The sequence below is a fragment of the Cervus elaphus genome, chromosome 18 (genome assembly GCF_910594005.1).
Source record: "Cervus elaphus chromosome 18, mCerEla1.1, whole genome shotgun sequence".
NCBI lineage: Eukaryota > Metazoa > Chordata > Mammalia > Artiodactyla > Cervidae > Cervus > Cervus elaphus.
In genome coordinates, this window is record NC_057832.1 from 62788923 (window position 1) to 62812505 (window position 23583).

At 34.6% G+C, this 23583-nt stretch overlaps 1 protein-coding gene across 2 annotated transcripts in view; it reads left to right on the forward strand.

Annotated features, from left to right (window-relative positions):
* Positions 1–2561: 2561 nt before the first annotated feature.
* Positions 2562–23583, forward strand: part of PPP1R3A (protein phosphatase 1 regulatory subunit 3A) — a 39027-nt gene continuing 18005 nt past the window's right edge. The window contains exons 1-2 of one of the 2 annotated variants that reach the window (XM_043872692.1): positions 2603–3021; positions 3300–3382. In XM_043872692.1, coding sequence (XP_043728627.1) covers positions 2911–3021; positions 3300–3382 — 194 coding nt within the window. In that variant the 5' untranslated portion in view covers positions 2603–2910. Of the gene's footprint in view, positions 3383–23583 lie in introns of both variants that reach the window. The other variant, XM_043872691.1, reaches the window with a different exon arrangement.

Consider the following 23583-nt stretch of genomic DNA (forward strand, 5'->3'; position numbering starts at 1 on the left):
ATAAGAAAATGAGATGTTGGCCTGATATGGAAAAAAAGTAAGGAGATGTGAATTTTAACTGATACAAACACCAAATCATAAGGCTGAAACTGATAGAGCTTTCTCTATGCCCCAGAGACACTTGATCTGTGCTACTACATTCATCTAGGGGCAGCTCATTACCAGAATAATATAGGCAAGCTGGAAGGATTCATAGAAGAGTAACAAAATGATAAAAAGCGCTGGGGATTGACCTATAAGAAGAGATTAAAAAGAGGAAATCACTTCGCTTTATCTAAGCAGTGACTAAGGGGAACATGTCAACCATCTATAATTATGTGAAGGTTATAAACTCCAAAAGATAGGCAGCGATTACTACAAATCTAGGGTGTAGTGCTCTGTGGAAAGAGAAGTTAAGAAAAGGAGATTTTAACTCAAAAAACAGGACCATTTCCTAATGTATACCTATTTTATGTTCTAAAGCTAAGTGTTCTATAATATAGCCTTTGAAAAAGACAAAAATAAAACAAATTACAAACCATTACTTATTATATATGTAGATTCTTTGCAATCTATCTATTTCTGTCTATCCTATCCACCTAACTAGCTGATTTAACTATTGGTGTATCTCAGAAATCAACCTTTCACAAACATATATAGCTATTTATTTAGCAATATATTAAATAAATATTTATTTAGTAAGCATCTCATTTAATTGTTAACATTACATTTTAGCAATCAGAGAAACTTATGGTAAGAAAATTTAAGCAATGTTCTGAAGGTTACCCAGCTAGTAAGTATCACAGTCAGAGTACAAACCCAGGGGTTTTATCTCCATGTCTCTGCTTATCATCCCTGAATAGTTAAACTACTTCAGTACATTATTATATCATTTCCACAATTCTCCATTCTTGAACAATCCATGTGGTCATCACCCATTCTAGCTATGTGATAAAGCCTAAAGTAGTTTTCATTTCCTTATCCTAGACAACACTTAATTTTAATCTTGCAAAATAATTCCTTAATTCCCTACTGTACACAATTCAAGTTATTCAGCAAGTCATAATTACTTATAAAGTTTAAATTTAAGAAAGTATGCTATTGAGTTCTCTTAAAAAATAATCACCTCTCACAAATTATTTGAGTTGAAAATACATTGAAAGAAAACCTTGGTCATGGCTAATATTTCAAATAGTACAGACACCATAAAGTGAAATGAATGAGTCCTTTTCACTTAAAACCTTTAACCTCTGTGGTTAGAGATGACTACTACTAGTAGTTTCTTTTGTGTCTTTCTAGGAATTTTCTATGTACATATTTGTGCACACTTTCTTTTCTTCACTTAGAAGTTATTTTGGTTGTTTTTCCACATCAACACAAAAATTGGTACTTTATCCTTTTTAACAACTGTAAAATATTCTATTGAATGGGTGTAACATTATTTGTCAATTTCCCTGTTGATGGATATTTATATAGCCTCTAAAATAATCAGTCCTATTATGAACATACATTTACATTCATCTTTGCAGACTTATCCCTTACTGATAGAGCAAATTTGTAGCTGGAGCATTTTCTAGGTCAAAGCATATGTATGTTTACATTTTTATAGGTTTATCTACAAAATAGATTTTACATTAATACAAAAATATGAGAGTCTAAACAGGCTGCTCACACTCTAAAATTCATATAGAATCCCAACATGTCATGGTATTAACTTCTGCTTTGTGAGCATAAATGGTATTTTGCCTAACATTTTATTCTACATAAATATTTTATTCCTGGACCAGGTTTATCATTGCCTACTTATATTTCAAGTCATTAACATATTACTTGTTTATATTTTTCCATGACTTAATTAAAAGAAACTTGCTAATGTTTAAAATAACAGATTTGACTAATTATTTGTCTTATACCTTGACTTACACTATTTCTTCCATCTGGAAAATCTACCTCATTCTAACCCTACATGTCTATGTCCTACCTACCCTTCATGATTTCTTTCAAATGATACCTTCTCCATCTAAATCTTGTTTCTTTCCTCAGAACTCCCAGCATCTTATTTAACCATTTAGAGTTCACATTATATATAAGTCCACAATCAATGGTGGCTATCATTATTATTAAACACTGGATCTTTCCAGTTCTATAAATGTTCTTATTCTCTCCTGCCTTCCTTTGCCTTCTTCAGTGGATGGATCGAACTCAAACTACATATTTAGTATTGTGATAATATTTTTATTCTCTTTTAAAATAAATGGTTCAATTTTTAATTTTTAATATCAACAGGTTAAAGTAATATTTTTATTCTAAAGTTTCAGATTTTCAAACACAGCAGAAAATGATTTAAGATGTCTCTTTAGAACTCATAAACACACGCAATTTTAAAAATTAAGAGTTAAATCTGAAACATGCTGCTGAGAGTTAATGTGGATGCTATCATATTAAAGGCCTTTGGAGGCAAGCAAGCATAGTTTACACGCCATCGGACCTATTTATAGAGCTGACTCCTTTTTGCAATGTCAACTGTAACCTTATACTTATTTTAAGCCTCAGTGTCTCAAATATCAGCCTCTACTAGTTGTACAGTTCTCCCTTATTTGATATCAGAGAGCCCAATGGAGCCTTCTGAAGAACCTAGTCAGATTAGCAAAGATAACTTTTTAGAAGTTCCTAGTTTATCTGATTCTCTTTCTGAAGATGAAGAAGTTAAAGCTACCTTCAGACCTGGCTTCTCCCCACAACCTAGCAGACGAGGTTCTGATTCATCTGAAGACATTTACCTGGACTCTCCACCATCAGGTGCAAGAAGAGTTTCATTTGCTGACACCTTTGGATTCAATCTTGTGTCTGTTAAAGAGTTTGATTCCTGGGAATTACCGAGTGGTTCAAATGATTTTGACTTAAGGAAGGACGTTTTCCACACAGAAGAATATGTTTTATCTCCACAATTTGTCTTGCCTTCTTCAAAAGAAGAGCTTATGCAACAACTTCAAGTACAGAAAGCGATACTGGAATCAACCGAGTATCCTCCTGGATCTACAAGTATGAAGGGCATTATTCGAGTTTTGAATATTTCTTTTGAGAAGTTAGTATATGTGAGAATGTCCTTAGATGACTGGCAGACATATTATGATATATTAGCAGAATATATTCCAAATTCATGTGATGGTGAAACTGACCAGTTCTCCTTTAAGATAACATTGGTTCCTCCTTATCAAAAAGATGGCAGTAAAGTTGAGTTTTGTATACGTTATGAAACTTCTGTTGGTACATTTTGGTCAAATAATAATGGCACAAATTATGTATTGGTTTGTCAAAAGAAAGAACAAGAGCCGGAGCCTGAAAAACTACAGGAAGACGTTCCTAATAGACAAATAAAAGGCTGCTTAAAGGTAAAATCAAGGTGAGGATATATCTTACATCATTACTTTTCATAATTTTAAAGTTTTTAAAAGTCATTCTTTATTTCACTACTAAGAAATAGCCATGCTGTTTAAAAATATAGTCTTGTTATGTATAAAGCAATGGTGTTAGGCTTTAACAAGGTCAGTGATATTTGAATAATAGCACTGTGTCATCTCTCCTCCAGATGTAAGGAAAATATGGGTATAATGTAACTGAGAGCAGGGGGAGTGAAATATGTATATTTCCTACCTAATGAGCTATAAATTGCTAAAATTTAAACCATGGAATCTAGATTCTTAACATGTAAAACTGTTTATTTTGCCATTTAAAGTATATTTATGTTTAGTGTTTTAAATTTTTTTGCTGTACTTAAAAACATTTCTGAGGAGCATAAAACTGTGTTTCAATATGTACCTAGTGCTCAGAAATTCATAGACTTCCCCTCAAACTTTTCAATGACATTTAGTTGTATAGGGATGTCTGGAGTGATACATATTTAGTTACATTTTAAGAGCTATGATGACTTTAGTGATAAGCTAAGATAAAGTAGTATATGAGTGGTATATGAATTATCTATAAAAATTATAATTATAACCAAATGTAACATTATAGAACACAAAGTAGTATAATTTAGTAAAAGTAAATGGAGCAGAATAAAAAAAATGACCCAAGTAGAAATAAGGATATTAGCTTTATAGATTAGAGATTTGGGATATGACCCTTCATTAGTAACCTTGCTCTCTTGTTAATGTAAAAAAATAAAATAAAAATAAATGGGTATTCAGTTCTGTCTGTTGTAGAGTTGGTTCATTTCCATGACAGTAGGTGAGTAGATAAAACATCCAGGAGGAGATGGATGTCTCCTGCTCCTCAGAGTCCCAAAGGAAAATCACATTGCTGTACCAGCCACAGGCAAAAGCTTGATTATTTTCTGGATGGTCCATCCTAACTGTCATTAGACCCAAAGATTCTAGTAACTGCACCATAAATAGTGTAATATGACGAAAAGGGAACTGTATTAGGAATCAAGACATCCAGATTCTAAGTGGACTTAAATAAAAACATAAAGAATTACATTGGAAAATTTTTAATCTCTCATGCTTTAATGCCTTGATCTATTATGTGATAATAAATAATAACCACTAAATGTGCTATTCTAATACATTAATGAACTAAATATAATGTAAGTGAAGCAATTCAATCATATAAAATATTTCTGTTTTCATTATCCTTTAAAGTAATTTAAAGATTGGTTTACCCGACTTTGTGAGTTATGCTGTCTTTCTTAGTCCAAATAAACTTTCTTAGGTTTTAACTGATGCTATTGAGAAATAATAAAATCATAATCTGTGTGCTAAAATAATTTATGTTTATTAGATTACTCAGCAAAGTTTTAGCTATGTAGACAAAATATGTTCAACACGACTTAATAAACTAATTTGTCATAAACATACACATATTAAATACTTTACAAATAAGATCATCATCAGTGAATAATGTACAGGCTGCAACTTGGTCTATATATTAGAGAAAAGCAAAATTTAAAAAAGGCAAAGCCGTATTGTCAAAGATCTCATAAAAGAAGGAGTATTTAACTCTGGATTTTTCTGCAAGTTAGAAACACAGTTTAAAATTATAAGCATTACAAGCTGAACTATGGTAAAGATAGGGGATTCCTTTGATAGACCAAACTTGACTTGAAAATAAGAACAAAAATGGATAACTGCTAGACCTAATCTACCCCAGTCTTGATATTATTGAAACTTCTCCTAGTCTAAGATAAGTATAACTGGATATATATCCATACCCACATTTATATTCAGAACAGTAATTGTTAGGTTCATAGCGGACACCATTCAAGTTTTAATGTTGCTTTGGGGAAAAACTTGAGAAGAACTAAACCACAAAATGGTCTAAAGGCCTGTAAAGTTTCCTAATGAGTTATAAAAATGGAAAAAATCTCTCTCCTTCAAAACCACAAATACATTTTCTGCACTTCTATAACTTAAAAATGACCAACATAATTCAAACCACATTTTGAAAAAAAAAATGCATTTGCCTCTGGAGAAGGCCTTTTGTGCTAAGTTTCAGTCCAACATGAATTTTTACATCTGATTTATATACCACTCAAAATGGAGTGTATAAAGGAAATCCTGACAGATCCTTAGAACAGCATGTGCCATAATAGAATATTTATACAGCTTTTCCATGATATAATTTATATGCAATGGGGTTTCAAATATTCCTAAAACTCACACAAGAGAGCATTATCAAATTTCTAAATGAATATTGCAGTTGGATTTCATTGTGAAGAATTTGGTTAGGGAAAAATAGCACATCTTATTAGTGTTCCTTTACAAAATATGTACTCAGCTAAAGCAAAAATTCATTAACACTGATTTGATCAAAAAAGTTACAGCTTCTAAAATATCTTCCTTCCTTCAAAAGTTACAGAATTTTGTAGTTTAATTTAGAGGTCACTTCTTTGAGAAGATAAATGCAGAAGAGAAATATATGTGAATTTTTACTTCATATATACAGGTAGATTAATAATAGTATGTAATATAAGTCAGAGTTAGACTAAAAATAAGTCTGTCTTAACGTAGAGAGTAGCAACTAACGTGAATTCCTCTTGATTTCAAAGTTAATTTGCTATCAGGGTCTCAGAGATTGTATCTTCTAAAAGCATCAAGAATCCCTTCTAACAGGTACAGAATGAACTGTGGGAATACATTTAGTGTGGTAGGATTTCTGTTATGTTAGTCACCCTAGGCATGATGTTTTCTCTACGGAAGATTTTTTCAGGTCAGAGTTTGCAAGCCTCCACATTGATGTGGTTGTCTGATTTTTTGTTTTTGGTTTTTCTTTGTTCTTATTAATCTATCCCCTTTGGATACAAAGAAATATCTAGTTGGGGGGTGAAGAGAATTTGTAACTCATAGGCATGTGACCGAGAGTGACCCAGAGGTATTTAATTGCACTGAAAGGCATGCATCATGAGATACTTGATAAGTGTCACCACAGATGTAGTACTGGAGTATGTGTTAGCAAACAAACTAAGCAGACTGCTGATCTATGTCCCATGGAGATTATTTCAAAATAAGTGACCAAAAGAATTAAATAACATTGACAGAAGTAATATTAGATATATTAGATAAATAAACTAAAAATAACACGCAGAAGCAATATACCTTCAAAGTTAAAATTTGGGTTTCAGAGATAAACATATCTGGGTTTGAGTCTAAGCTGCACCGCATGCTGGCTGTGTGACCTTCTGCAAGTTAAACTCATACTCCTTCTGTTAATTGTGAATAACAATGGTACAATCTCATAGAGATTGTTAGAGATTTCCATAAAATAATACATATAAAGTTTTGGCCTAGTGTATGGCACATAGTAAGTTATCAGAAAATAATAACTCCTGTAAAAAGCCAAGGCTAACTCTAGCTTTAGGTGGATCTGAAAAACCCCAGAGAGGCCCAAATTGTCCAAAAGTTTCTCTTTTCTTTCTTTTCAGAGTTTCTGAAATTTCCGTTTTGGAGAGCAATTTTCTTTGTTTTTTTCAGGATTTTAATCAACAAGGGAAACCCACTGAATTGTCAGTTTTCTTGAGATGTGTGTTACCTGATATCTGGAACATCTTAAAGTTGGAAAAGATCTTAATGACTATTAAAATTTTCATGTTTAATAAATTAAAAAATTGAGGACTAGATCAAAAGGGTTAAAAAAGGCTTGATTGTGGTATTGAACAGACACACATATTTATCCCAGTTAATATTCACTTAATAACTATGTGGCTACGGACATATTATTTTACTTCTCAAAGACGCTATTTACTTATATGTAAAATAGGGGCAATGGTCCTTGTCCAGTCTTGCGATGATTAAGTTAACATAAAATGAGATTATATTTTTAAAGCTTCTAGTAAAGTGTTGGGCACATATATAGCCATCAAAACTCAAATATAATTGCCATCATTATTATCAAATTGTGTTCAGCTCATTTCTTGGTTCTTGGACTTGTGTTATTTCTTCTGACATCATAGTCTTCTTGTTAGGGTTTCAAAATTCATTCCATAAGTGTTTATTAAGGGCCTGTGTGTCAGGTACTGTGTTGTTAGGTACAAGGTTGGAAACATGACTCAGTGAAGACCAGAGGCCCCAAGGAAACAGTCCTCACACGGGCTGAGAGCAGGGGGGTGAGGGGAGAGAACATTAAAGCCAAGCTCAGATTCTTTTTTTTTTTTCAAGCTCAGATTCTTCAGGTAAAACAAGGGAAGCCACAGATGAAAAATAAGAACCACTTACATGACATTTTGAGTTTTCTCAAATCTGTGATCAATAACTGATCTTGAGTACTGGCCAGGGGACTGACCTTTTCAGCATATCCTTTTCCCTACCAACAGCTGCTAAATGTTCCCAACTGTTGGGTACACAGACTGACTTCATATGGTCTTGTATTTTATTAAGTGAAACCAATTTATTATTTTAAGTAATGAAATGGCATGATATAGGTGTTGGATGGTATTTATAACTTGGCCAGGTGAATGCAAATAAATTCCTGAAAGATTTCAATGCCAAAGGAAAAAAAAAAGATCACTCTTCAGTTTCTGTACATGAGGAATAATAGAAACAGGCACATTCAAGAATGGGAATGAGAGAGAGGCTTTCTAAAGTATGACTTGAAGATTACAGAGAGTTTATCTTTCAGGGTGGTAAATTGTTTAAAATGAGGCCAAGAAAAACATTGGAAAATGGTGCCTAATATATGCTCACATTGCATGCTCCAGTCAGAGCTATAGCATTGTGAGACTTCCTTAATTTACACTTACAGTATAATCTGGAGCCCTGGAAATAGTCCAAAGAAGTGTAAATAGCCCCATGAAGCCTTTAGGACTTAATATATTCCATAACTAACCTGTTTTGAGTCCTGACTAATTGTGGAAGCCTGGTCTGTTTAAGGGAGGGACCTCTGGCAAGGCCACATGGAAACATAAAACACAGCTGCATAGGGCCCGTCAAGAGGACTGTTTGGAAACTGCCAGCTGGTTGACAACAAGGAGCCAACTAGCTTAGAGTTTCCTTGGAGATCTACCAGGGCTTTGTGGCTTCCTGGTCTTTTGGGAAATCCAGACTCCTATAAGCCTTGACTTTCCCTAGAGTAGTTTTGAACCTTTTCTGAGAGAAGAGGGTCTCATCACTCAAGAGTTTCTCTCAAACCCTAGCTGAAGGGAATCACTATAGATGCCAGGCCTCAAATGGATCCTCTGAGATCTCTAGGAGCCTAACTTCCCACCTGAAGCCCATCTGCAGCCTGTAAAAATGGAGCGGGGGCCAAGAACACAGGGCCAATAAAACTCCAGGCAAAAGATGATTGTGAAGTGGGACACAGATTTTTTACCTTCTTCCAGTTCTGCTGACTGTGACTCCTGTCTTTGTTCCAAGGTTTCACCTCAACAGGCCAACAGGAATAGTGTAAGGGTAGTTACCCCAAGGGCAGACACCTGAAGTGGGCCTGATTGCCCACTACATTGTCAGACTTAAAAGATCATACAGATATAGGTGTATGTGTGTTTATATGTGTATGCACACATTTACACAATACAGACACACAAAACTCCTCTTCTTAAATGCAGACACCTCTAGGATGGAAGGGACTATACCTACCTTATAGCAAATTAAAGTCAACTGCACAAATGGGCTTTGAGTTTGGATTATGACAATGGAAATGGATAATTTTAGAGCAGAGAGCACTATGGGGTACAGGCAGATTTGAGTACAGAGTTGTGGTAAGAGCTCCACAGAAGCAGGCGGACCCAGGGGGTCTAGAGTATGTGTGTGTATTTGGGAGGGAAGGAGGATTCCAAAAACAATAAGGCATACTGGAAGCAGTGTAAGCAGTAAAGTAGGGCATATTTGGGCTTTCATTCTTACTAATTAGTAGCTGTATGAACTTGGATAAATTATACTTTGTATCCATTTTATTCAGATATAAAATAGGGATATAATTTCTACTTGGCAGAGTTGCTATGAAAAATTCATTAGCTAACATATATAAACATCTATCCCAGTTGCTGACACTTTGTAGATACCCAAAATGATATTGGTGATAAATTCCTTATTTTAAAATCTTATATATGGCTAGCCCTATGACCAAAATTAATGGGGAAATGTTTTTTCCCCCTCAATATCATTCCTGCTACCTAGACCCAGGTTAGTACAAATCCATAGTTTTGTAGCTCAGTTGGTAAAGAATCTGCCTGCAGTGCAGGAGACTCAGGTTCAATCCCTGGGTGGGAAATTTCCCCTGGAGAAGGAAATGGCTACCCACTCCAGTAATCTTGCCAGGAGAACCTCATTGACAGAGGAGCCTGGTGGGCTACAGTTCATGGGGTCACAAAGAGTCAGGCATGACAGAGTAACTAACACACACACACAGTTTTAGAATTATGGGTTTTTCAATAAGTTTTGGGGCACTAACTAGGGAAACTAATATTTTATAGCATTGCTACTATGGGGGGAAAATGATTCTCAAATTCCAGAAACTTCTGGGCTACAAAAAATTTTTGGAACATCAACCAGAAACTAGGTATTTTTTTAATGAACTACAACATGTTTTTTCCTTAAGGTAGTTCTTCTTAAGATGGTTCTTTTTGACTAAAAACTGAGTTGGCTATACACAGTTTCATCTTATCATCTCTGAATATATACATGAATAGAGAGTGAAATTTAATTTGATATAATTTTTTCCTCTAAGAAGATATATTATACACCTTTGAATTTTAACCATTCCTTTGCTTTTAAAGCATTTTCTGTACCCCACCACTGTATAAAAAGAAAAGGGTCCTCAGGACATAACTCTCAAATCTTTTCAGGTATTTATTCTGCTTCTTTAATAACTTTTCTTGGGTAACTGTCATGGTAGTATTATTATCTATTATATAAATAATACTGAAATTTCCTGTTAGTATGGTGGTGAGTATCCCCACCTGTCACGCTGGAGACCAGGGTTCGATTCCACAGTGGGAAGGCACTGGAAACCTTTTGGACTTCCCTGGTGGCTCAGACACTTAAGAGCCTGCCTGCAATTGGGAGACTCAATTTCAATCCCTGGGTTGGGAAGATCTCGTGAAGAAGGACATGGCAACCCACTCCAGTATTCTTCCCTGGAGAATTCCATGAATAGAGGGATCTGGAGGGCTATGGTTCATGGGGTCACAAAGAGTCGGACACGACTGAACAACTAACACTTTCACTCTCATATAAATAATAACTGGTTCTGAAACCTTAATCAGACCATCCTCCTGTTTAAAGATTTTATGACAAATAGAAATAAATTGGCACATTGTACTGTTACACAGCACTGTTTAGTAACAGAGACCAACTGTTCATTAAAAAAACCTGTCTTAAGAAATTTCACTGTTCCCTCCCCTTATAGTTACTCTGAAAACTGTCTGTCTGTGTTGCATAGCAGTGCTATTCAAGTTACAACTAGAAATGCAATTCAAACATCGTAAGACAATGATTTGTCCTGTGTGCAGCTGTGGATTTGGATTTCATTCACCCCTTTTGAAATTTGCGAAGTAAAAAAGATCAAAATATCCCCAAGCTTTAAGTCTACAAAGCATGCCAAACTGTAGATGCTTTTACTAATTATGTGAAACAGATTTTATAACCCATTTAACACTGATGGTACTCTGCTTATTTTACAGAATTAAAGCATGATACAAAGCTAACCTATTGATAATGAAGTTATAAGAAAAACCCCAAACTGATTTTCACTTTTAAAAATTATGATAGACGTCTTCACACAATTACAAATTACATAGAACTGCTTGGGTAACTTTCAGATTCATAAGCCATATAGGAAATAAAACAGTATTTTTGCTTTTTAATAAGATCTCCTCTGGGTGATTAATCTTAAAATAATATATTGTTACTACTTAAATATCTTGAGTATTTTACCAATAGAAAAATCTCACCAGATTTTAAAATTACATTCAGGCACAAGCAGAAAAAAAAATATGATCCTCAGATATAATCTTGAGTACGTATATAAGACTATTGTGTTTTAGTATAAATGAAATTATAATCATTTTTCCCAATGCTAATACAACACTTGATCTGAACAGTCTTCCTTGAATTGTATTGTAGGAGAGGCCATCTAATTCTATCCTTTGTTTTCAGGTAAAATTATTCTGAAAACTACCCAAGCATAATGCTTATAATATTCTCTTCTTAAACATCTCCCGGAGAGATTGTATTCTTTAGTAAAGTATTCTATCAGGAAATTCTATATCTTTCATGTAGTCATTCCTGTTGTTCTATGTCTTTAATCTTGTCATTTTTAATGCTGATTCTCAATTGAAATTGAAATTGAAATTCTCAATTCAAATAAATGTTGGAATTCCTATCCTTATACTTAAAGTTAGAATTACACTGTTTATGTGACTGATTTCTATTTGCTATGTCAAATAAGCTCAATAAATTTAGATCTCCCCTCGAGTTCCTAATTATTAAACTAATAAGCTAGTTTGTAGTGTTTCAATGCAAAAGTCAGAGAAGAAAAAGATCATCACTAAGCAGTGAATGATTGGACTATTATAAGGACTGTGAACCTCCAGAACCACGGTTATCAGGGGAAGCTGAATGGATTAGTAGGATAGCTAAGAAGCACTCTCAATCCTACCCTCTTTACCTTTGAGTCCTGATTATTGAACTCTTGTTGAAGTCAGAGAAGGAAATAGACTTCATTTTACTAAATTACAAAATTAAAAGTACTTCAGAAGATCATTCCATTTATTCCTCAATCCTGCATATAAAGTTAGCTGTATTAGATTTGTTGAAGCTCTCTTAGACAAATAGTGAATAATTTTGAATAATCATTACTATTTTCTAGAAATCTAATTTTTAATACAATTTCATTCAAAATATAATTTTATGAGTACATTGAAAAGAAAGTTTGAATAGATTTATAAAAATCAAATGTAATACTGATCAACTGAAATTTAAGCTATCTTAAATATCAATGATAAAATTTAAATGATTAAGTTTAAGTATCATTTTGTAGAAAGGTAAATACTGTGTCTACAAACAGAAGTCATTTGAATATATGTTAAAATTATTGATTTTGTGTCTGTATGTGTGTACAGTTTTCCCCCATATATGATTTTTAATTGAAGGGTAACTGCTCTACAGTGTTGTGTTGGTTTCTGCCATACATCACCATGAGTCAGCTATAGGTGTACATATGTCCCCTCTGCCTTGAACTTCGCTCTCACCTCCCACCACATTCCACCCCCCTAGTTGTCACAGAGCTCCAGTTTGAGTTCCCTGAGGTATACAGCAAATTCCCACTGGTGATCTACTTTACATATGGTAGTGTATATGTTTCCACGCTACTCTCTCCAAGAGTGTGTTACAATTTTAACTAAAAGGTATTGTTTGAAGGAATTAATATGTACAGAGTATTGGTATAGTCAATCTAGTTGATAATGTATTTGTTAAGTTAAACATGTGTGTGCGAAGTCGTTTCAGTCATGTCAGACTTTTTGTGATCCTATGGACTGTAACCCCTCAGGTTCCTCTGTCCCTAGGATTCTCCAGGCAAGAATACTGGAGTCGGTTGTCATGCCTTCCTCCAGGGAATCTTCCCAACCCAAGGATCGAACCTGCATCTCTTACGTCTCCTGCATTGGCAGGAGGATTCTTTACCACTAGCACCACCTGGGTTTCAAAAATTCTAAACAAGTCAATATATACATAAAATGAATGAATAAAATGATCACTTCAGCATGAAATTCTTGAGCTTCCTTCATATTTGTCTTCAATATCTGTGCTGAACTTCTAACATGGAGAAAGAATAATTTTGCCCACCTGCGTTCAAGTCATCCTTGATGCATTGCTTTTTTGGTGGAAAGTACACATATATGTACACATGAGCTTTTCACTTTTCACAAAGATAGTAATTTTCCAGTATTTTATACTGTTTGTATTAGTAATAATACCTCATTCAAAGCTAACTTTGGCAAACCAAGTTAAGTTTGAGATTATGCCAGTTATACAAACATTCAAGGCATTTATTTACAAGTATCATAAAACTCATGTAGTTCAGGGCTACTCCTATGGCGATTTATTCATGCTAGGCGACTTGCTTTTGCCCTTTCGTGGCTTTGACAAGCTTCCTTAAAACTACCTGCATTTCTGGCAATATTTTCCCATAGAGTAGCTACTCCCATGATGCAAAATAAAACAACTCCTTAAATAAAAGGGTTGATGTTTGCCATGTTTGCATCTGAGGCAATTTATAGGCAAAGAAATTAACATTCAGTGAAACTTTACTGTTTATCAATATTTGTATTTTAAGGAAGAGGACTTCTGTCATATACCCCTTTCTATATGTTTAGTCAGTGTTGTCAAGACTACCTTACAACAGTGGGCTCTCCCTGCACTTTCACAAGTTTCAGAAACGTTTATGTGTGTACCATCTTCCCAACTGGACTGCAAGGTCCTTGAGGTCAGTGATGATATATTAGTTTAAGCATTACTCCCCACTGTGACTAACAAAGGATTTCATGTGGAAAAGCTCTAAGAAAAATATTGATTAAACCTGATAACCATAAAGTCTGGTAAAATTCTAAAGTATTCATTCTGAATAATGAAGGAATAATTAAGGAATGAATTATGCTTATTATAACATTAATGATAAGTGGTTTTATTGGTTTCACAATCTTTAAAACTCAGGGGCCTTCTGGTCATCTCCATCTGGATAGCCAGGTGGCAAATTAATTCCCTTATGTCCAAAATCAAAGTTACCTTTCTCCTTCAATCCTAATCCCTCTTCTTTCATTCTATATTTTGTTTAAAATCATAGACATCATTCTAGTCATGCAAATAAGAATTGTCAACATAAGAAGTGGTGAAGTGATTTCTCTTTTGCCAACTCCTATTAATTCTGCACTCATATTCTATCCCATTGCCACATAAGTAATGATTGTGCATTTGATTAAAAATAAACATTATTTTTAAAATAAAGAATAAAGTATACAAAAACCATATTTACATATTATAAAAACAACAGATAAGAGGGAAATTTATCTCTGAATATTTGAATATTTGTTGCCTAAATTGACTCAAAATTGAATTTAGAATTGAACATATCACCTATATTAACATCTTGTAGTCAGTCTAAATTTACTTTCAGGTACCAGGATATCAAAGAAAGATCAAATTGAAAAATAAGTTAATATAGTCTACTATAGGAACTAAAGGATCATTCAGTCTTCCCTTCTTTCTTGTCTTCTAAAGAGCTGACTCATTTTCTTTGGGACCCTTTGGACTGTAGTCTGCCTGGAGCCTCAGTCCACGGGATTCTCCAGGCAAGAACGCTGAAGTGGGTTGCCATGCCCTCCTCTAAGGGATCTTCCTGACACAGGGATCAAACCTGTCTCCTGTGCCCCCTGCAATGCAGGCAGATTCTTTACCCGCAGAGTCATCGGGGAAGCCCACTGAGTCACTACAGTGTTACTATTCTGTAATGTCAAGTAATCTTAATATCCCAAAGAAATATCCATTGGTCAGCTTTTGGCTTCCTTCATACCATAGGGTTGCAAAAACTCAGACATGACTGAAGCAACTTAAGTCACAGACACACATGCCACAATCCAGACCAGTGGGAAAATAGAAAAATCCAACTGGTTGAGTAACAAAAGACCAAAAACAGATACTGTATGTCCACTGATCAGAACTGAGTCATTCATTCTTTCTTTTTGCCAGGACCATGGCCAATACTGATTATTCATGTTAGTTCTACCGCTGCTGCTTGCTGCACTCACTGATTCTGACAACTGTGGATTCCGATCTGGCTGTTGTTCTGTCTCCTTTTCTTTACCTGAATGACTTTCTTTGACTGGGCCTTTTGCCTCTACCAGATTCCTCCTGTGTACCTAAACCTAAACACCTAAACCATGTCCTCCCTGTCCTGAGACTGCAGATTCTTCGTCTTTGTTTATATGAAACCACAAAAACAAAAGCAATTAAAGAGGAATAATGCAGTGTATGTAAATGGTTAACCTTAAAACCTACCTAAAGGTAGAATAATGAATCTGCTACATTCTGTTGAGTACTTTAAAAAATTACTTTATATATTTTACACTTAAAGAAAACTTATAGGAATAATATGAAGATTTCCCATTTTCTTGTAAATTATATAATAGTCCAGTTGCATTGATTCTGTAGACAAAAGGATTTATCATTGAAAACCATAAGCAATGGTAACTTTCTGATGTGTAGCTAATTACTGATTTTGGCACAATATAAAGTATATTTAAAATTTTTTGTGAAAATAACAAGCTCAGATGGAAATAGTAGTTAACACTATATTATAATGCTTTTAATTTTTAATTATAGTATTTTTCTCTTTAAGATATAAGAATTAGCAAACATATTTTTAGGAAATTAGCATAAATAATTACATATTTTATATGGCAAAATAATAATAAACCCCATGTATAATAATATATTAATGATCTCTGACATCACTATCCTCAACTGTCATCTCATAGTTTTCCTAAGAGTTTTACTATAATTTTCCTAACATCCTAAAGAGCTTTACTGTATTAAACCTGAAGTTTCCATCCGAAGTATAAATGTATTATTGAAGTAGGTAATGCATGGTATTTGTAAGTAGTTATATTTCATTTTCTCATAAGAAGTGTTTTAATGAAATGCTGAAAATTAAAGTTTTATTATTTACATTTGTTGTCCAATTAACTTTCAGTATGCAAGTGTGGATGGGTTCCTACTGAAAATGACATTTGTGAGACTGAATTGAACAATGCTGGGGGAATAGCTTAGCTATTGATTGAGCAGTCTGGAGGGGTATTCTTTCTCAGTACAACAGAATATACTTGTCTGTGACTAATTGTAACCTCTGAGGAAATTAATTTTTCAAAAACCCTCAAAATTATGTTGGTGTGATTATAAGAGTCTTTTTTTTTTTCTGTGTTATTTTTCAATTTCTGGAGAATCTCTTGACCACTTATGGTAATTTTGGACCAGTTTGCTTTCATTCTTTCAGTTTTTATCTGAGCATCTATAACATTTATTACAACTTGTCTACAAAACCAAGTGGGACTCTCATCTTATTCATGGACTGTAGCCCATCAACAGCTTTAAATTTATGATATTTTACTACTTTAACATGTTCGCTTGTTCTTTTACTCAGAAATATCTAATTATATAAATTTAAGGAATGCATGCTTTAAATGTCTCTCTTATTATTTCTTAAGTGATATAAAATTATCTCCCACTAGATCACTTTTATACATTGTAATCAATAAGGCCCGCTCCATTTACATAAGAAGAAATTTAGGCAACAAGGGATTTGTTTGATCAAGTTCAGGAAATACATAAGATGAAAAGTTGTTTTGTGATTTAAGTTGTTTTGTGATTAAGGTCTCTAATTCCCTGTGCTCCAATAAGCCAATTAATCACAAAGAAATTATGGAGCCCTTGTTTTCTTCTAGTTAGCTTCTATTTTCAAGCATTAATTTGGTTAACAGATAATATTTATGAACATGAGAAGTTAGCTATCAACACCGCATGTGCCGAATGGAATGACACAGACAGAGGAGATCACAGGAGATACGAACATAAGCATTAGAGAAATGATACACTGCTGGCTGCACTGATTAGAAACAGTATGACAGAGGAATTGAACTTGATCTTGAATGGTAAGACGTGGGTAGGTAGAGAAGAGTTAGGAGACTGTTTACAGAGAGTAAAAAATACTTGTGGACACAGCAGCAAATAGATAAGTAGGTGGTTTTGTTAGTCAATTTGACTGTCTGGAATGGAAAGAATTGTGAGTCAAACTTGAAGAACAAGGTTGAGAAAGAATTGCACAGTCTTGTTAAGACCAACGATTTTGAATTTAGTTCCTAATGTCAGGGACAAAGTATTATTTTAGCTATATCAATTCGGAAAGCGCATGCAGAATAAATCAGAGAAAAGTGGAGAGAAAAGCATGAACTAGGTCACTGTCCATAAGAAGGGACATAGATTTTCTACATTCATAACTGTTTATTACTGTTTTATATGTATGGAATGTTTAAAACATAGGTTTTATCCTTTCTCATTTTTAATATCAATAATTGAATTATGCTATATATCATCTTTAATGTAAATAAACATGTACATATTTTGCTACTAATTATTAGACATTTCTACACTATTTCATGCCTGATTTATTTTACTATTCTGGTGACACTTAGGGGAAAATTACTGCTATAGGTGAAATTTACCACTATAATTGTTTTTTCACCCAAATTCTTCCTTCAAAATCTAACATTTATGTTTTAATTTCATGAAAAAGGTTAGTCCAGGTATTTCAGTCTTTATCCTCTTGGATGGATACGTGGAAATTACACCAACATGGTTTTTCTATAATATCAAGATTGAGAGGGTATTGATCTTGGTTCAGATGAAAAAAAATGATCAAAGTATTACTAGCAAAGTTCTAACTTTGCTTTTCAGCTTGTATATTAAAAGGGAGTAAAAAAAAGATTAGTAACTAGAATAAATGATCTTCATACATTCGACAAATATTTATTGAATACCTACTATGTGCCAGGTACTGTTCTGAGTACTAGAGATACATCAATGGAAAAAAAATGACAATCCCTGTCCTCATGTAGCTTACATTCTAATGGAAGGAAAACTAATAGGTAATAAACATAAATATTAATAATCTTGAAAGACGATATATGCAATTGAGAATATAAAGAGCAGAGCAGAACAAGAAGAATAAGAAATAAAGACTACTTCATTGAGAAGATGATAAGCGATCAGATAAGCCTAACGTATTCCTGTTGTCAGCCTCAGACCGCACAACTGGTTAATGGGCAGTTCTCTAGTCGCCACAACAGAGGCCAACTCAGATGAGAGAGGAGAGGACAGACTTGACCAGGAAGCCTTCTCCCACTAGTACGATGACTCAGGGTGCTAGAGCAGTTGACCGGGGAAGACAGTGCTCTTCAAGAATTTGTCTTCCACATTTCAGTGACCGGCGTTTTGAATGTTGTTACTGAATTCACTGATTTAGTTTCTTCAGCACTTCTCCACGTACCCCTTGTGAATTGGCAAGGTGTCCTATGTCTAACTGTCTATATCTGTTATCATAATATTACTCTGGATTAGGGTGTTGATTTCTGGCATGAATAAATCTGGGGGGAGAGAGCTCCATGCTGAACAAAGCAGCCACTGCAAATATTCTAAGGAAGTTCAAGATCTCCCCTTTTGTTTGCATTAGGTTTTCATGCTCCTCAGGTCCCCGATACAGTCTTGGGCTTGTTTCCCACAGGATCCGTCACTACTCACAAGGTCTCTGAGAGAAGGAGGGAGTACAGCATAGGTACAGATGAAAACACATCATTGGCAGTTTATCTTTGGCATCAACTCTTTTAGGGTCCCTTTCTGCTTTCTCTGGCTGTCCAAATCTCTGTATCCTATCTTTTAGATCCATCTTTGCTACTGAAGGACTGAGTTGCAATTTTGTCTTGGTGAAGGTGCAGTTGTATTATTGTACCTATCATGATTTTATTTTCAAAATGTTCCAATTATCCTAACAATTGACCGTGTTGTGCTGTATTTAATCACTCAGTCATGTCCAACTCTTTGCAACCCCAGGGACTGTAGCCCGCCAGGCTTCTCTAGGCAAGAATACTGGAGTGGGTTGCCATGCCCTCCTCCAGGGGATCTTCCCAACCTAGGGATCGAACCCCAGGTCTTCCACATTGCAGGCAGATTTTTTACCTCCTGAGTTACCAGGGAAGCCCAAGAATACTGGAGTGGGTAGGCTATCCCTTCGCCACAGAAACTTCCTGACCCAGGAATTGAACCAGGGTCTCCTGCATTGCAGGTGGATTCTTTACCAGCTGAGCTACCAGGGAAGCCCCAACAATAGATTATGAGTATTGTAATATTGAATAAGTTTATGTAAATTTATATCTGTGAGAAGAAAATATTCTTCATAAAATCAATGCCATATACATATAAATTAAGCAAACCATTTTACATTGATGATTTGGAAAGACAGTAAATGTAATCTTTCAGGTTACTTCACTTTTGTAGCAAATAAGGAAAAAAGAAGACCTGAATGTATACAGTTTTGATCTTTCATATAAAACATTATTTTACATATTAAAAACTCCAAACACATTAAACTATCAGTATTGTCCACAGATATATTTAAGTCATTACATTGCATATTCTGTTTTTTTTCATAACTGTCACCTCATCACTACCATTTTCATCTCAAGACTAATTGTCTCTTTTATGGGATCTAACCAACTAGTGTCCTTGGCAATGCAGTTTATTGTCCTTGCATTTACAATAATTGTTGGGGCAATTTGCCACATAGTGCAATTGGAAGACATTTTACCATCCCAGGTTTAAGTCTTAATAAACACCATCAATTTTATAATCAACAATATAGTTGTTAGGGTAGAGAAGATTAATGTCTCTTACCCTAAATATCATCTAGATTCCCTTTCTAAAAAAAAATCAGTAAATTTAAATTCATTGATGTATGAATTGGTAATCCCCGTGATGAATATAAATTAATTGTTTTATAGACCTAACAAGAGCAGAAGTAAAATCTCTATAAAATTTACATTAATGTTAGCCTGCTTGGTTATGTATACCCTCTCCTCCTCCCACCCCAAAGAAAATCTTCAGTTCAGTTCAGTTGCTCAGTCGTGTCTGACTCTTTGTGACCCCATGGGCTGCAGCATGCCAGATCTCCCTGTCCATCTTAATAGCAGAGTATTTTTACTGAAGTATATATTTTCTCACTATCCATACTTTGATATAGTAAAAACCAGTGTAGAACAGTAGTGTAAAGCAGTGTTTCTTAAGCTTGGGTGCACATCGGAAGGGGAAAACTAAGGCACTCCCACCCAGATCCTCCTATAAGACCACAATTTCATTGGTTGGGGTTGGGTTGCAGTCACAGATTTTTAAAAAGCTCCTCAGCTGATTCTGACTTGCAACGAGTTGTGAATAGTATAAACAAAAGGTGAAACACAGGTATTTTGAGTTGTAACTTTTAAAAAGTTTTTGAAAATCACTTAGTCTCAATATCCACCAAAAGAGTAACACTATTAAACAAAGAAAAAATTAGCAAATAAAATAATTCTGTTGCAAATATGGCATGGGGGAATTTTTAAGCATTAACAGCAACATTAAGGACTGTGGGAATTAAGATACCAAAGGTAAGATTTACAAATAGGGCATTTATTAAAGAAATTTTGTCCTATCATTCGTGAGGACTTGGGAAAGAGAAAAAAGACTCATTAAATAGCATGGTAAAGTTAATTTCCATTTAGAATGAAATAAGCTTTCAGAAAGTATTTACTTTTTGAAAAGTGTATATTTTACAATTTGGAAAAATCAAACTTTTAAATATGGTATGTAATTAAAGGATATGATCTTTCAGTCTGATCTCTTTGCAAGCCCATGCACATGCACAGTTGCTATTGTCTTCCCTGGGTTTGAGTTATGGATCTTATTACAGTTGACCCTGTATGGATCCTCTATGAACCCTGTTATGGATCTTAATACAATGACGATATCAGGGGTGCTGACCCTCTTTGTAGTTGAAAATCTGAGTATAACTTATAGTTGGCCCTACATACACTCAGTTCCTCTGTATCCATAGTTCTGCATCATCAGAGTTAACTAACTGCAGTTCAGGCAGTACTATAGTATTTACTATTGAAAAAAATGTTGGCATATAAATGGACTCATGCAGTTCAAACCTGTGTTGTTCAATGGTTAACTGTATTTTCTTCTATAGGATTCCATACTTCCCCAATCCTGAAAGGTACGGCTGTGATTTTAAATGGCCAGTTTTAATTTATCATTCTTCAGACAGTAAGCTCTGTGAAGGCAGAGTTGATTCAATCTGTTTGTGCTAGTGGTTTAATTTCTAGCATGATCTAGCATGATGCCTAGCACAAGTTAACTATTTGTTGAATGAATAAACATTAAATTTTGTCCAACATTATTCTAACTTAGCCTGGTTTCCAATCTAAGTTACAATAATGTAGAAGGACAGAATTCTTTTAAAGCCACTTGATAGCTGTATTCTTCAGAATGTTAAGTGTAAAGTCTTGTGCCATCATGTTAAAAGTGTGGCAGAGATCCCCATCTTTGGCAGCATAACTGCATCCCTGCAGGATTTAGCTCTTTGTCTGACACCTTCATCAATCCCAGCCTGTGTCCCAACTTCTTCAGTCAACTCTTCCTTGTCTTTTAGTTCATATTGGCTCTCATCTTGTCCTTCCCAAACATCATACTGCTCTTCTAATTACAGACTATCTCAGTGAGCCCTTCACACTTCATCTTCTCAGGACTCCCTGGTAATGTATATCACTTTACTTAATCAGGGATCCAAAAGCTTTCAACTGGGAGAGCCATCTTGACACAGATGAGCTCCTCCTGCCTACTCCATCTCCTCCAGTGAAAGGCACCAGAGGAATAATACAGTGTTTGTACTCTAAGCTTCTTAAATCAGTTGGATTTCTTTTCTTGAATCTGTAGGTTTGTTTGCTTCATCTCTGAATCTGCTTACATCTACTCCAGTTTAGAAATTAGCTAGGACCAATAACTGGTGTATGTTTTCTAGCATCACAGTATTGAAATTAACATGAACAAGAATATGAGATGTAGATAATTGCATGTGATAACTACATTTATAAAGATTATTTATTTTAAAAATGATATCACTTCCTATTTAAAGAATTTTAATCGAATAGATTCTATGTAGCGTATTGGCAAGTTAGCAAAGATCTTAAAGCTAATTTAAAAATTCTACTGCTTGGACATTATCCAAGTTAAGCACTCTGCACTCCAAAGGACATAGTCAGGACAGTGAAGACAGGAGAAAACACTTATAAATCATGTATCTAATAAGTGTCTTACTCAAAAGAACTCTTACAGATCAATACTAAAAAGACAGTCTAATCTGAAAATTAGTGAAGGATTTAAATAGGTATTTATCTGGAGAAGATATATTAATGATCAATAAGCTGCAGTTTATGGCATAGCAAAAGAGTTGAACACAACTTAGCAATTGAACAACAACAACAAAGAGCATGAAAAAGAACTCAATATCATTAGCTACTATGAAGTAAGTGAAGTGAAAGTCACTCAGTCGTGTCCTACTCTTTGCAACCCTATGGATTGTAGTCCATGGAATTCTCCAGGCCAGAATACTGGAGTGGGTAGCCTTTCCCTTCTCCAGGGAATCTTCCCAACCCAGGGATCAAACCCAGGTCTCCCACATTGTAGGTGGATTCTTTACCAGCTGAGCAACAGGGGAAACCCAGTTACTATGAAAATGCAAATCAAAACCACAATGAGATGCCACTTTACACCCACTATAATGACAACAATCAATAAGAGAGATAATAGTAAGTGTTGGTGAGAATGTGGAGAAACTGAAATTATAGGATTATCATAAACCCAGCCATTTCACTTCTAGGTATCTAACCAGGGGAAATGAAGACACATGTCCATCCAAACACTACGTAAATATTCACAGAAGCACTGTCTACAAGAGCCAAAAGGTGGAAACAACTCAAATACCCATCAACTGGTGAATGCATAAATAAAGTCAGTGTATCTATACAATGGAATACTATTCACCAATAAAAATGAAGTGTTGATACATCCTGTAACACTGATGAACCTCAAAAACATTTTCCTCCATAAAACAGGGAAGATGCCAAAAACACATACTGCATGATTCTCTTTAGTATGAAAAGTGCAGAACAGGCAAATATATTAAGACAGAAATAAGATTAGTGGTTGCCTAGGACTAGGGAAGAGTGATTCTAACAGTCACATCCTTTTGGGGGGTTCTGGAAATGTTCTAAAATTAGATTAGGGTAGTAACTGCACAATTCTGTAAATTGAACAGATCTGAATTAAACATTCAAAATGGGTGGATTTTGTGGTATGTAAATTTTATTTCAATAAAGCTGTTACCTTAAAAATTATATTACTAATTTTGTGTAGAGATAGAAATATTTTATGATAAACAGATCTTGATTTCTGAGCTGCACTGCAGAATTTAGGGTTTATAAGTTTAGAAATAAGGGTCTATTTCTCCTAAAATTTAGTGGAGAAATAATAG